Source organism: Passer domesticus, chromosome 4, assembly GCF_036417665.1.
Source record: "Passer domesticus isolate bPasDom1 chromosome 4, bPasDom1.hap1, whole genome shotgun sequence".
NCBI classification, from domain to species: Eukaryota; Metazoa; Chordata; class Aves; order Passeriformes; family Passeridae; genus Passer; species Passer domesticus.
In genome coordinates, this window is record NC_087477.1 from 58359244 (window position 1) to 58375291 (window position 16048).

At 35.9% G+C, this 16048-nt stretch overlaps 1 protein-coding gene across 12 annotated transcripts in view; it reads left to right on the plus strand.

Moving 5' to 3' along the window:
• The window catches only part of FRYL (FRY like transcription coactivator), a 157397-nt gene that overhangs the window by 97473 nt on the left and 43876 nt on the right, over window positions 1-16048 (plus strand). For all 12 annotated transcript variants that reach the window (XM_064418204.1, XM_064418206.1, XM_064418207.1 and 9 more), the window contains 13 exons: window positions 1616-1673; window positions 3021-3112; window positions 4176-4348; window positions 4797-4957; window positions 5479-5589; window positions 6458-6612; window positions 6851-6950; window positions 8042-8210; window positions 9030-9289; window positions 10430-10570; window positions 11590-11758; window positions 13045-13129; window positions 14876-14988. In XM_064418204.1, coding sequence (XP_064274274.1) covers window positions 1616-1673; window positions 3021-3112; window positions 4176-4348; window positions 4797-4957; window positions 5479-5589; window positions 6458-6612; window positions 6851-6950; window positions 8042-8210; window positions 9030-9289; window positions 10430-10570; window positions 11590-11758; window positions 13045-13129; window positions 14876-14988 — 1787 coding nt within the window. The remainder of the gene's footprint in view (window positions 1-1615; window positions 1674-3020; window positions 3113-4175; window positions 4349-4796; window positions 4958-5478; window positions 5590-6457; window positions 6613-6850; window positions 6951-8041; window positions 8211-9029; window positions 9290-10429; window positions 10571-11589; window positions 11759-13044; window positions 13130-14875; window positions 14989-16048) is intronic.

Sequence of the window (16048 nt, forward strand, 5' to 3'; positions counted from 1 at the left end):
TGCAGAAGGAACCAGGAATTGCTAATACTTGGGTTTTTAATAAGATGATGCTTCTCTCCAGTTACTTGTGTCCCATATTGTCACAGATAAAAAGTCAATATTGATATTAATGCCAGGTTCTCAGTTGTCATATTCTGGTTTATATCCCTTGATAATCTTATAATTTTATATAATATCTGACTTTATTTGCTACCCGGAGTAAAGCAAGACTTTGTGCCATGATTCTGAAGAGCTGCTTAACAGCTGTAAAGTCTAGAAAATGCTTTCAGAGATAATTTTGCCAGAAATCCTTGATTTCTGAATTAGAAACAACTCATCCAGCAAGTAAAAAAAAAAAAAAATCTGATCCTCATCAGTTTTATAATTTCAGAATGTGGGGTTTTTTTCTATCACCATCTTTTTTCTCTGTCCAGTGCATGTTCTCACACCAGATGCTAGCTGTAGCCTACCCCTCACCATTGCTGCTCTGCACTGATTTGGTGTTTAGCTTTTGTGGTTTTAGGCACTGTTCTTCCCCACTTGTTATGTTTGCTCAGGAACTTTTTTCATTATAGATTATATATATGCAATGAACATAAATTTATCAGAGTAGTATTTTTGTTTTGTGTAACTGATCATATGAACTCTTCTGGGTATCTCTTGATCTCCATTGTAAGCTGACCCTTTACTATATTTTAGCACAAAAAAGTTTCTTCCAAATTATCTTCTGTGTTTTCTGTGTTTGAAAGAAAATACATAGCAGTATCTAACCATGCTTAACTTTCTTGTAAATGAGTACACCGCAAACATTTGTGCAGCATTCTGATCACCTGGACCCATTCTCTGAAGAAGGAACTTCGCAAAAGGTGTCAGAGGAGTCAGTCATTTACCACAGAAACTTGAAGTGATTTAGGGTTTTGATATATCTCAATTGCAGCACCACAGGAAATAGAAGAATGTGTCCACTCCAACAAATCTGGAGGCTGTAGTTACTATGTTAACAAATATGAAAGTAAACCAAATATATTTTTACCTTAGTATTTTGTCTGCATACTTCCATACTATTGATCTCCTTTCCCTGCCTCCTTTTTGAAGTCATATGAGAATCTTAGTTTGGCAGAAGGAACCAAGTAGTAGTAAAGACTGTGGAGGTTCACAACAAATGGGGAACGTAAGCACACTGTCAAAACCTGTTTCAGTTTTCAAAGAGACTGGTCTAACTTCTGTCAGTGTATTGTTAATGGACCTAAAGAAACAATATTAACAACTAAATGCATCATAACAGCTGAAAGAGCATTGTATGATAAGCTGCCAGCATCTTTTTCTTCCCCCCAATGATATCTGTTTGCACCATATGGCTTTGTTAAACTTTCAATATGAAAATAAATAAAAATTATCTGTGATAGAAATAAGCCATAATACAAATTTAGGGATAATTGTTAGGACATTAATTTAATAATCTGCTTTAAATTAGGAAAATATCTCTCTAGGAAATTTTGCTTTTTAAAGCTACAGGTAAAGAAGGAAAACCTGAGGGTGTTTTAACTTCTGTTGTAACACTAGTTCTTGGGAAACATCTTTCTGTTGAGATGTTAATTTAATGTTTGTTTTTATCCTTTTAATTATTTTAATTCAGGGAACTAATAGAAGAATTACATCCTATAATTAAGGAAGCACTTGAAAGAAGGCCAGAGGTAATTAAATAATTTCCATTATACTCAGTACAGTTTTAACTGTCTTTGCACAAAGAGAAAGTGTTATTTTCTTTAATTTGTGCATGTAAAAACAGTCAATATAACAGATAAAAAGGTGAAATATTGCTTTTTTAAATGATTGTGACATGTTTACATTAGAAGAGCTCCATATTTGAGCTCTCTGTTATTCGTGTATCAGAGATTTTGTTTCAAATGATGAAAAAATACTGTAACCTTTTCCACATTCTTTTAATTTCTTTAACCTAATCATAGTTTTACACAGTTATTACTTTGTTATATCATCAGTGACATTCCCACAATCAGTGGTACCTATGACTTAGAATTGAGTTTTAATGTCAACCCACTTTGTTGAGATTTGGTGGTGGTTTTTAGCTAAAAGTTTGTTAACTTACGTGACTGCTCTAATGAAAATGATGGAAAGGAACAGCACTTCTGTTTCAAAATGTTACTGTACTGTTGTGTGTTGCATCAGGGTTGCATACAAATTGTAGAATCATGGAATATTTTGGGTTGTAAGGAACCTTTAAAGGTCATCTACTCCACCCATCCTGAAATGAGCAGGAACATTTTCAGCTACATCAGGTTTCTCAGAGCCACATCAACCTGACCTTGAATGTTTCCCACCTCTCTGGGCAACTTATTCCAGAATTTCACACCCTCATCATAAAAATTGTCTCTTATATCTAGTCTAAATCTACCCACTTTTAGTTTAAAACCATTGCCCCTTGTTGTATCACAACAGGCTCTGCTAAAATGTTTGTCTCTATCATTCTTACAAGCCCCTTTTAAGCACCGAAAGGTCACAATGAGATCTCCCTGGACCCTTCTCCAGGCTGAACAGCCCTAGCTCTCACAGCTTCTGTCACAGGAGAGGTGCTTCAGCCCTCTGATCATTTTTGCAGCCCTCCTCTGGACTCACTCCAATATGTCCATGTCCTTCCTATGCTTGTGGACCCCAGCAGGCCGTACTTCAGGAGGGGTCGCATGAGAGTGGAGCAGAGGGACAGAATCATCTCCCTCAAAATATGTAGGAAGACTGCCTTTTACACTTCATTGTTTTATATATTGCACTTAGTGGCAAGAGACTGGATAATACATGTAATAGCAAACCTGGTATATCTCAGGGCTGCAACAGGGAAAACGTTTGTTCACTGTCTGGTTTATTAAACTTGTTAGCAATTTTGGTAACTTATCTTAGAAGATTGGCACCTCTGCTAACAGGTGCCAGTTGTAATACAGATATAATAATGCTTTTATATTCTACTTTGGTTTTCTACTTAGTTTTTCCTCTGCTTCGTTTAATTTTGTGTTTCCTCTGATGGACAGAACATGAAACGGCGCAGGCGTCGAGATATTTTACGAGTACAACTAGTACGAATATTTGAACTGTTGGCAGATGCTGGTGTCATTAGTCACAGGTAGGGGCAGCACGCATGGGAAGTTGTTGATGTTCGTGAATTGTCACTGATAGACTTATGACTCAGTATAACAAACATGCCAAATTCATCAGTGAGTTTCAGTATACCACTAAATAAATAGACATTTATAAAACTCAGAATTGTGCTGGCTTTCTAATCCCTCACTCCCATGTTCTTTGTCACTGTGTTCTGTTTTATTTAAAGTGTTGCTTTCCCCATACTTTGAACAGGCAGTACATCATGGTCCCTTTTGTTTGTGTGTGCTCAAACATCGCGCCTGTTTTGCAAATTGTAACTATTCTGTGATAATTCAGGAACTTCTGCCTTACTTGGAGTGCTGGTGCTAGTCAGCACATCCTATGCAGAGAAGGCTACTGCTCATTAATGTTGGACTTCTGAAGGACAGAGAATGTTAACTTGGTTGTCGAGATTTTTTTTCCTCAGTAGGGACACTTTGAAAAAAGAAGTTTTGGCATATGTTTTACAGAAGTCCCTAGGAAATTTTTTCCTATGCATGTGGAATAGTGTAAGAGCAAGTAAGCTTGGAGATGGTTGGCCCCTTCCTCCCACTCTGTTTGACAATGATGCTTAGACATGTATTTGTCAGGCTTAACAATATATGCGTGAAATTCTCAATCTTCAAGTGTATTTCAGAATGTTGCCTCAGAAGCATTGCTGAAATGTCTGTCAGCATGCTGATATTTTAGAGTTCAACAATTAAAACCATTCTTTCCCTTATCTTTTAAGGTTTTCACTAGGGGAGGGGGAAGGGACTTTGTGTTTGGGGATTTTAATTAATATTTTTAACACTTGTCCCCAGTATAAGAACTAGTTCTGAGGAAGGATAAGTGACTTCAAATAATTAGGTTTGATTCTTAGTTTGCTTTCACTGGAGTTTTTTATTTTATTGCTGAAGTAAAAGCTGGATGAAGAAATTACTTTGAATTAAGTATTTGCAGTGATGAGGGTGTAGGGTTTTTTAAAGATAAAAAAAGGATGATTTTCAAATGTTGTATGTAATTACCGTGCTCTTTGATTTTCTAAATTTATTTTATTTGTTCAGTGCAAGTGGTGGCCTTGATAATGAAACACATTCCCTCAACAACACTTTACTTGAGTATGTTGATCTAACAAGACAACTCCTAGAAGCAGAAAATGAAAAGGATTCTGATACATTGAAAGATATCCGATGCCATTTTAGTGCCTTAGTGGCAAATATCATACAAAATGTTCCAGGTATGTAAAAATGTAGCTTCTGATTACTGTATTTAATATGCAGTGTATTTAAAAAAAAAACAAACCCAACTAAACAGAAGCTAAACAGAAAGTCACTTCTTATTTGAACCTTTAGAATACCTTTATTAAAATAATTTTTTACATCAGTTTTGAGTATAATTTAGCAGTATGAGTTTTAAGCGGTTTTTGGTACTGTTTGGCAAAGTCTTGTTGATTGTCTATGTATTGGAATTCTGTGTACTAAAAAATAGTTTATTCCTGTACACTACTGGCATTAAACAGGACAATAGTAAACCTACATCTTTACACCAACCTTATGGTGTTAAAATAATAGTGGATCTTTACATGGATTTTTCCTTTAATATTCATAATTTGGTCTGTTTGTGTTGCATGTTTTATCTTAAAGAATTACAAAAGGAGTTTGTATAACTGTGTGCTTTTCTTACAGTTCACCAGAGAAGAAGTGTCTTTCCACAGCAAAGTCTACGCCACAGTCTATTTATGCTGTTCAGTCATTGGGCAGGCCCTTTTAGTATCATGTTTACTCCCCTGGACAGATACAGTGATAGAAACATGCGAATAAACAGACACCAATACTGTGCATTAAAGGTATTTTAACACTTCTGAATTTTGGAAGTAGATTGTTATGTCAACATGATGCAAATTTAACATTTGGGCTTTTAGATGTAGTTTTCACATCCATGTTTCAGCACCTTTTTATTCCTTCTGCTTACATGTATATTTATGTCAGTTCAGTTTTTCCCATACTGTGACTATTGTACTTGCTATTGAAATTTCTTATACTCACTATGGAATGTTCACTTCCTGACTTTAGTTCTCATTTGCTTAAGTTAAAGGCTTTCATCTAAATGTACATTAGCAATGAAACTGGTTAATGGTATATTAACTCTTCAATATGTTGGCATTTTAGTATTGACCCTTCCTTTTGATTTGAAAGTTGAGAAAAATATGATTTAATAATTTCTTGAATAAAATGTTAAACGTTTTTTATTACCCTTGGTTTTCTCTCTTAACAGGTTAATATTTAGTTATCGGATATTTTAGTAGACTGAGTAAGAGCAATTCCTGTATCTGAGTTATTAAAATGTGTTTTTCATTGCTTTTCAAAGGCTATGTCTGCTGTATTGTGTTGTGGCCCTGTTGCAGACAACGTTGGGCTTTCATCTGATGGCTATTTATACAAATGGCTGGATAATATTTTGGATTCACAAGATAAAAAGGTAATACAAGCAATGTGAGCATCACTTTGAAACTATCAGTGCCTTGAACACATGTTTTAGTGAGTTTGCAGACAGATTTGCCCAAGTGCTCTACTTAAGCTTAAAGCTGTTTTAGTAGTGCAGGGTTTTGCACTGTCCTTCATGTGTGTTCACCCTGTTGAGGAGGTGGTCCCTAATCAGACCAGAGAAACAGAATGGAAGAGGAAAGGACAAGGGGTGAAGCACTGTATATTGTTTATAAACTGATCAACCATGTTAAGTTGTAGTAATAAGTTAGAAGAGAGGAGATGAGATTTTGAACATGAACTGTTGTGAGACTGCAGAATTCCTTGGGGTCCTTTGGAGTTAATAAGATCAAACTTTTCATCTAAACAGCAAGGTTAGCTTTAAAGGTAGGACCTCTATTGCCCTATAATGCTAGCACTACATAAAAATACAGCTCCTGTGGGCTACTTTGATTCCAGGAAGGGTGCAAGTCTCCATGCAGATGTATCCCTTGTATCCCCACTGGAATTCTTGCTTGTCTTTAAATGCTTCTTTGTATCTAGTGCTTTCAGGGCATTGTTTCAGTGCATGACATAAAAATGGTAAATAGTTCAAACTAGCCTTGGAACTGAAGGGGGGAAAAAATCAGTAGATCTTTAGTTATTTGTGTCAATAATTTATGACTGTGTGCTAGTTGAATAATAAACAGTGTGATAGAATTATCTGCTGCCACTTTAGTCTACGGTATCATTGGTTTTGGATGGAACACATTTCATGTTCCCAAAGGTTTCAGCTTTCTTAAATAGTTGTTTTCCTATTTTATGCCATTTTGTAAATTGGTCTTTTTTTCTGCATTTTAAAATATATATTTACTCTTTCCTAGGTTCACCAGCTAGGCTGTGAGGCAGTCATGCTGCTCTTGGAACTCAATCCTGACCAGAGTAACCTCATGTACTGGGCCGTTGACCGGTGTTACACAGGTTCCAAGCGGGTGGCAGCTGGCTGCTTTAAAGCCATAGCCAGCGTGTTCCAAAACAGGTACTATAGCATTTTTCAAAACTTTAAAACTTCCATTTCCAGTGTAATTTTATGTAGAACTGTGGGTTTTGCTTCCTTAGAGAGAAAAGATCATCACTGTTCGTGTGTCTGTGTTCCTAGAGAAACTTCTCAAAATGTTATTCTGTCCCCTATCATATTCCTTGTAAGTTAAACCTGAATAAATTCAAATCTTAGAAAACCAAATGTAATTTTTTTCATACTTGCCATATTTTCCTAGGGATTACCAGTGTGATACAGTGACCCTCCTGAATCTGATACTATTTAAAGCAGCTGATTCTACTAGGGCTATCTATGAAGTTGCTATGCAACTATTGCAGGTTTGTAAGCTAATTCTAATTATTATTTTTTCTTTTAAAATAATAATTGTCCTATATATGAAAAAAAAATCTGGTTATGCTTGGTTGTCTTCAGTAATGAAATACAATGTTGTTTTTTTACTTCTCTTTTTTAGTACATAGTTAAACCAGATCCTTACCTGGCACAAACAGACTTTCCTGAAAGTCTGTCTGTTTCCATGCACTCAAGACCTGTATTTTCATAATACCTGCTTTTTCAAGAAACAACTTAAATCAGGACTCTTTTGATTTGGCCCTGAAATAGAGTGATACATAGCTCCATTTGTCTAAAAGCACCTCAGATAGAAGCAGATTGCCTCCCAAGACTTCACTGTCTGCTGGGGTAGCAGTCAGTTTTTTGATTTTTGCACTATTACGAAACATCTTTTCATCTGTCCATGTGGAGAGATGACAGTGAAGGTCTTGTTACTCATTTAATTTACTTTTGTATATTCCTTTCTGAGGTCATTTAGGGGTAAGCTTAAGGTAGCATTAGTGTTTAAAAATCCGTGCTGATAGTAGCTCAGACCTTAAATCTTGGAGTTTTTTTCAAAGGTTTTTTGGTCAGCTAAATTCAACAGTGAAGTCCTTGCTGAAGTTGCACCCTTACTGCTACATCATCCCCATTTTTCTTCTCAAGTGGACACTACTTAAAATCAGCCCAAATTGATTTTTAAAGTGTCAGAGTGCTTTAGCCTCCTGCTGCGTCTCTACCACATCAGAGATTGTGTTGTTCCTGTCCATGTCTCACAGATTAGCAAAAATTGGTATTGTTTGGAAATGCAGATATTAAATAGTATTTCGCATTTCGTTATAGATAAATTTGTGTTTAAGATAGTATTTTGTGAAAGCAGGTTTTGGAACTTTATTGCTGGAAACTCATCAAGTGGAATGTATCTTAGCTAATCTTCTATTAATTTACCACAGTCTTAGCAAATGCTGTATGTGTATGGAGATCTGCATAGATAAAAAACATTAAATGAGAATAGCTACATGAACTTAAGTGATTTTTGTTTAAAAATTTCTACAGTAGCCCTATACTTATCTTCAAATTCTGAACATTCCTGTTGCAGATTTTGGAACCAAAGATGTTCCGTTACGCTCACAAACTGGAAGTTCAGCGGATGGATGGGGTTTTGGGACAGCCTTCTCCTTTACCACATTTGTATTCTATGTCATATTATCAACTGTCAGAAGAATTAGCAAGGACTTATCCTGAGCTGACACTTGCTATCTTCTCAGGTATGATTTTAAAACGAAACAAAAAACTTCATCAAGTCAAAAGCATTGTACGAAATGTGTCATTCTTATTTTTCAATAACTGATTTATATGTAATTCACTACAGTCAGGACACCAAGATCATCTTACTGAATAAAGATCAAAAAGCCTACTAAGTGACAGTTTTTGTTCACTTGTGTTTGAAATACATTCAGGGTGAAAGAACATGAATCAAAAATGTTTTTACTGACTTGCTAATAACCATGGAAAATCACATTATAGAAATAATTTGCAATTAAAAAAAAATCATTATTTCATTGTTCTCTTTAGTGCGTTATTTATTGTAGATTGCTTAAATCCATTATTCTGTAGCGTCTTTAAACAATTGCAGAATAGTAACCTCTTACATCAGTTTTAGAAACAAAAACTACTAGGACTAATGTAAGGAAGAACAAATTGTACATGTTTTTTTTGCCAAACTTGGTGCATTTTTTTATGCTATGGGTTTTTTAGTTTTCTTCTTCAATTAGAGGAATATATGTACACATACACTCACACACACACACACACATATATATATATACACACACACACATATATATGCACATACTAATGTGATTTCTTCAACATACTGTTTGTCAGCAGTGTCTTCAGTTAGCTCTGCTGAAGACCATGGACTTTATCATTATGAAATGGCACTAGTCAGCTAAACAAAAAAAATGCATCTGTATCAGCATGACATTATATCTGTATGGTGCGCTGGGCTCATGATTGTTATTATCACCAACCAGTTCTCATTATTGATTTGGAATTCGTGTATGTACCTAATTTTTGAATTGCAGAAGTAAGTCAGAGAATCCAAACAGCTCACCCAGCTGGGAGACAGGTGATGCTGCATTATCTGCTGCCATGGATGAACAATATTGAGTTGGTGGACTTGAAGCCTTTGCCAACCATTCGTCGGCAAGATGAAGATGAAGAAGATTCTTTGAAAGACAGAGAAATGATGGTGAACAGTAGACGATGGCTACGAGGAGAAGGCTGGGGATCACCACAGGCTACAGCTATGGTTCTGAACAATCTGATGTACATGACTGCAAAGGTAAAGTTAATTACTTATGGGCTTATCTTGTTTCAGTGGTTTGTTCTGTTTAGGATGCAAGAAAATACTGTTCAGAGATACTATGTCACCAGACTTTCAAGAGTTGCTGTTCATATTTGTGCAGGTGCTTTGTATACCCAAACTATACCCTATAGTTTTGAGGTATTCCAAGAAATGTGTAATATGTAACATTAATGTTATAGTAATTGCTATGTATAGTGAGGGTATGTAACTAATGCTTTGCAATACAGGTGTCTAGCTGGACAGAGAATACCTAACTGCCTGTATACCTATGATCTCAAAGCAGAGTTTTGGAACCTGCCTTGCTACCGGAGGCTAATTGTCTCTCCTTCTTCCTATCATAGCTACTCCCAACAGAGAAGTACTGCTCACATGCAATTCTCCTGTCAATGAGAATACTAGTGATCAGAGATTGTATTTTGAGCTATCAATTAAAAGCTCTTGTCAGTGTGTGGTCCATGGAGTTTTATTCAGTACTGTCAGCAGCTGGGAGACTGGGTCTCTGTTAAATTTCACAGAATTGTTAGAGTTGAAAGGGACAACTCTAAAAATGCCAAGGGAGGGTCACCCTGAGCATGTCACACAGGAACTTGTCTCGCTGGGTTTTTGGTCTCCAGAGAAGGAGTCTTCATGACCTCCCTCAGCAGCCTGTTCCAGTGCTCTGCCACCCTCTGTGGAAATAAATTCTTCCTGTTGAGGTGGAACTTCTTGTGTGTAAGTGTATGCCCATTGCTCCTTGTCCTGTTGCTGGGCACCACCAAAAAGAGTCTGGCACCATCCTCTTGGCCTCTGAGGTACTAATATCTAGTCTTGTCTAGACTAAAAAGGCCCAGCTTCCTCAGTCTAATGTATTATATATCAGTGGGATATATAATATGTACACATATCTTTAGATATATTTTTACACAATTACATCTATAAAAGAAAAAGCTATTTCCAGAGTATGTTTTTAAAAATACATGTGAAAGCATCATTCTGGAACATTAAAAAGGCAACAGTTTCCCACAAGATTTATGTCTCTTTTTTTTAGAGCCTGTTTCACTTGATCAGAACAGATAATGTCTGAGTACAGTGTTTTCTGATGAAGTTTTCAGTACATACATTTATTTTGTTTTCCAGTATGGTGATGAAGTGGCTTGGTCAGAGATAGAAAATGTCTGGACTACTTTGGCAGACAGCTGGCCCAAGAATCTGAAAATAATTTTGCACTTCCTGATCAGTATTTGTGGAGTGAACAGTGAACCCAGCCTTTTGCCTTATGTGAGTATGTGACAGATCTGTCATTGGTGCTTATTGATATTTTAAAAATTAGTATGTCTAGCAGCAGAGATCACCAAATTAAAATGTGAGGTAGGATTTATAGTATCAAAATCTCCACCTTGTATTTTATGACCACTAATACTATGAACAAATAAAATTTGGTTCTTTTGTTTGTGTTACTTTGGACATCTATGTCAAAATTACAGAATCAATTTGTCAATCAAATAAACTAATTTGTCATTCATGGAATGAATGTAGGACTATATGAAGATCATAGACATTATTTAGTGATTAAATAATAAATGTAAAAGAGTTACTGAAATTTTACGTAGGTCTTAGCATTTTATTTTCTTTTGTTATGAAAAGAAATCATAAGAGTTTGATACCTAAACTTGGGTTAATTTTATTAAGAGTACACACTGAACAATTTTTCCCATGCTATAATTTAGTATATTCCTAAAAATTAGACAGATAATACAGAAAAATAAAGCACCAGTTATGCCCTGCAGAGCATCTTTCGTCTGTGATCAGTATTATACCGAAAAAACCCCACCAACCATCCCAAGCACCCTCAAAACCAATTTTATTTTATGTGAAAATGTATGTGAGAGCACTGCAGGATAGCATAAAGAAAAATATGATAATATGGAGGAAAAGAAATAGTATAGAACACAACTGTGAAATATCAAAAATAAATTATGTCAGAATACATTCTTTCCAGTGTTGATCTCAGGTGCTTCTAAAACCATTTTAAGAAAATCTTTTGCTTAAATAATTTTTGGAAGCATACTTTCAAACTTTACTGTCAGAAGATTTACTTTCTTACTCTTGTGATATATTTACCATTCTTCCTGCTATTGATAGCTAGGAAAGCAACTTTGGTTGCTTTTGGAACTGGAGTAAGTTTCATGTTTTGTCGCTTGCAGTGCAGGTAGATACTGCTTCTAATAAGTTGTGATATTAAAATATTTTCGTATAAATATATATATATATATATTTATATATGTTTTTTATGGCAGGTAAAGAAAGTCATTGTTTATTTGGGTAGAGACAAAACAATGCAACTACTAGAAGAGTTGGTGAGTGAACTTCAGCTTACGGATCCTGTCAGTTCAGGAGTCACCCATATGGATAATCCACCATATTACCGCATTACATCCAGTTACAAAATCCCCTCTGTCACTTCAGGTAAGCATTTTCATTTAAACTGTTATTATTGATAATTATAAACATGCTGCTATCAATCAGTTATGCTATTGGAGTGCATTGTAAATATTCAATAGGAGTGCAAGGTTCTATTTCTAAAAAACAGGTTAAAAGTTTGTTTTACATGATCTGCAGGTTTTGGTGTACCCAGAGTTCTTCCTGAAGAACATCTGATAGTTGACAAGGGATTTAGGGTTGCCTAAATATGTGCATCAGACTTCATCTGTGTACGGAGACCTTGCATTCTTTACCCTCACTATATGACTTCTATGTCTAGTCAGTAAAACCATGGGGAAATGTATATAGTTTTAAATCCATTTAAGTTGCTACATTTTATGTTCTGGTCCATAGGAATTGTTTCAAGAGGATTTAAATTCACTTAGGAAAATTTATCTAGAAATTATTAATGATAGATCAGTCATCAAAAAAAAAAAAACCAAAGTGCTGAAAATACCAAAAGTGTCTACCTCATGCTTCAATCCAAGAACATGCTGAGAAATGTGAGGAAAAGTAGTCTTGTTTTGGTGGAGTTTCCATCTGTCAAATTGAGCTACAAAAGACATGGATGTGGGGAGAGTATCCGAGCAAAGCCTTAACTTTTGTGCTGCATATTTGTCAATATCATGAAGCAGCCTGGACCTATCACATGGTGTTATCTGGATCACAAGGTGGATGCATTGGCACTTGTTCTTGGAAGTGTTTAAAAAGTAAAAATAAAAAAAAATTCTGGGACTCTTGCACTTCATGTAATTTAGAATAGCAAATGCCGGAAGGGTGCAAAATTGCTTCTAATTGAAAGTTCAGTGTGATGTTTGCAAATTTCTCCTAAAAGAAAATTGTTATAAGCTTCACCACAGGCTATTAGGTTTTAATTCTTAATCTGTTTGTGGTTTGAATGAACTGGATAACAAAGTCCAACTACGTTTTACTGATTACTGTGAGATATATAATACAGGAAAAAAAGGAAATAGGTCTCTAGATACTGCTTAAAAACCTTTTTACTTAATTTCAGGAACAACTCTGGGTACACATTGAAGAGTTAGAGATTCCTGGAATAGATCATTTTTATTGTTTTCTGGTTAGTGAAATTATGGTAGCAGCTCCCAATCCTTTATTGCATGTGAAAGTATGGCTCAGTTCATATTTGTGCAAATTGTTGTAGAATAAACCTGGTTAGGGCTCTGGGCAAGGACCACTAAATAATGGTCATCTTGTGGTGCTTAAGGCTACTTTTCTGTTTTATTGACCAACCTTTTTCCTTGTCACAGGTACCACTTCTAGTAGCAATACAATGGTGGCTCCCACAGATGGCAACACTGACAGTAAACACATGAAAGACAGTATTGAAGAGAAGTAAGTATCTCCTCAAAGGGCAGTTATTAGTTGAATTACAGGAATTCCTTCTAGGTACTTTAAATACTCCCATCTCAGCAGCTCCAGGTATGTCTTCATTGCAGGGATTACATTCCATGTAATGTCATGTGTTTCAACAGAACTGGAATACTATTTGATATTAATAGTAGCAGCCTCAGTTGTAGTTTGAACTCCAGTCCAGGTCAGACATTGTATTGCTACAGCTATATTGTTGGTGGTGCCTAAAATAGCTGTTACACTGGACTGTGTATGTTCACATGAGGGCAATTGTACTGTAAGGTGGGGCTGGTGAGACACTGGAACGCATTGCCCAGAAAAGTGGATGCCCCATCTCTGGAAGTGTTCAAGGCCAGGCTGGATAGGGCTCTAGTGGAAGGGGTCCTGCCAATTGCAGGGAGGTTCGAAGCAGATGATCTTTAAGGTCCCTTCCCACCCAGGTAATTATGTGATTTTATGACTCGCAGATTGGTTTATTACTTCTCTGGAAATGAACAGTGCCTATGTGTTGCTAGTTTATTTTCCCTAACTGGGGTATTTGGATGCCTGATATCTGTGTCAAGATATCTTACAGCTAACTTTAAAACAGATTTCTCCCTCCCTAATTTTTGAGCTATTTAAACATAATCTTTTGGCAGACACTGTGACTGAAGGTGGTGTAAAGCAAACAGTTGATATAGACTTAGTCAGGCTGTGTACTTGGAGCACAGCAGTATCTGACTGTGGGCATGCTGTCATTTTGTGTCAGTATGGATAGCTAACCTTCAAGTGAAAAGGGAGTGGAGACTCTGTAATTAGCATGAGCCAAAGTGTGCACATATGCCATTACTGTAGAGGAGCAACTATATCATAAGTTCACAAATGAGTTTCTGACAACTTGTTTGAGAGCTTTAATAATTAAGTTCTGATATAATTTCCCAGTTGGACACTTTCTTTCCTTCCCTAGGATAATTATATCAACATAATCAGAATAGTAAATATATTGGTAGACGCAACCCCAATACTTAAATTAAATTGGGGTGAGTTGTATGATGGTAAATCACAGAAACCTGGAAGGTGAGGTGTCATTCAGAATTCAGCCTAGCAAGGCACAGACAAGGACTTGGCTGCTGTGGGAGCTCAAGCTGAAGAAACTTGTAAAGTAATGAAGGTGGTTTTGAAAGTCTCTGTGATTTTTGGCATATATTGTTGTCTTAAACCTCCCCAGGGTATATGCTTCTTGATAAGATGTACCCTCTACATCTTGGACTTGCCAGGAGGAGAACATTTTTGAAACTTACGTAGAAACAGTTTGGAAATTATGCTTTTAACACTCTTAATTTCTCTATTTTTTAATAGTTTATCAGATTAACAAAGTAGAATCTTGGGCACTGTGCGTGTATACGTGCACGTCTCTGCCAGATCACATAAGGATTTCCTTATTTTGTTCAAGAGTGACAAGAACTTATGTAAAATGAATAAATATTTTAATGTGTTTAAATGTTAGTGAAAATGATGGAACAGAAATACAATTTATAGTGGATAATCTCTGAATCCCCTTATCTGGTGTTGCTTGAGAAGAAGGTATGTTTTACATGTCTGAGGTGCTTTGGCATCATGTTGATTATCCTTGTAAGATGAACTGGTTTTTGTTAAAGAGTTTTGCTGAAACACAGTTTTACTGAGAGACCCTGATTAATGTTTGTCACAGAGTGTCAGTAACTAATTCTGCTTTATTTGCACCTGCAGCTACGCACACCTAGACATCTACAGCGGGTTGAACAGCAACTTAAACCGCCAGCACCACAGACTGGAATCTCGCTACAGCAGCAGCTCTGGAGGATCATATGAAGAGGAAAAAAGTAATATTCTTTATTTTAAAATATTTCTATGAATAGCACAGAGAATTTTCACAAGTTAATATTTCTGCTGAAGGTTGTGGAACATAAATAAATGAGCATTATCAGTGGTTTTGCATAAACATATTAAAAATCAGGGTTTTTTTATCTTCATCCTATTACTGCTATTGAAGTCTAGCATACATTTGACTGCAATAAAATATTCAAGGAAGAAAATATGCTTTGTTCTTTCTGTTGTCCTCTTGGGTGAGTTATAAACATCTTCCTGAATTAAATGGTTTTACTCTATTTCCTTTGACAGTTAGGCACAAGAAACAGAGATGAGCAGGATGAAGATGAGATTTTAAAAAAAGTGATGGAAAAGATTACAAGTAATTGTTTATTTAAAGGATAGCATTCCTTGACTTATTTTAAAAAAAGGATACTAAACTTTTCTGAATCCATAGCAAAGGAAAATATAGCAGGGAACAAGGTTCTCTTTGTGTACATCTAATTTTTAAGATTGTTCTGAAAACGTGTCTTGGGTTATTTTTTGTGATCCATGTTGGTTTTCTTCCCCTCTGATATGCAGAGATATGGAAAGAGGTAAAAATTTCTTCTGAAACTCCATTATGCATTTGTAAAGATTTCCTTAACAGAGGCTTATTAACTGTGGCTACTTTTATACCAATGCCTAAGATACAAATCACCATGGCAATGCTACAGAAAGCAAAACAGGTCATGCAATCGGGCAAAAATGAGGACAGTGGTCAGACAGTAAACAATGTGTTACATTCGTGGATTCTGTGTGGGTCAGAAGAGTTGTTTGACTGAAACCCTTGTTCAGCTGACAGGTTGTTTGTAATTTATATAACTTTGTACTTCACCTTGCATGGGATAATCAGATATATTTCAGTCATGATAGTGGTCCCACAGCCTTAGGTTTCATTCAATTTTCTGTTGACCATTGATTTTGCTACCGGTTAAGTTGTTTGGGTATGTTATAGCACATAGTGCAACCCTGCATTTTCACTAATTTTCTTGTGTGACTGAACAACAGGAGGTGAACTTCTGCATTTTGAGC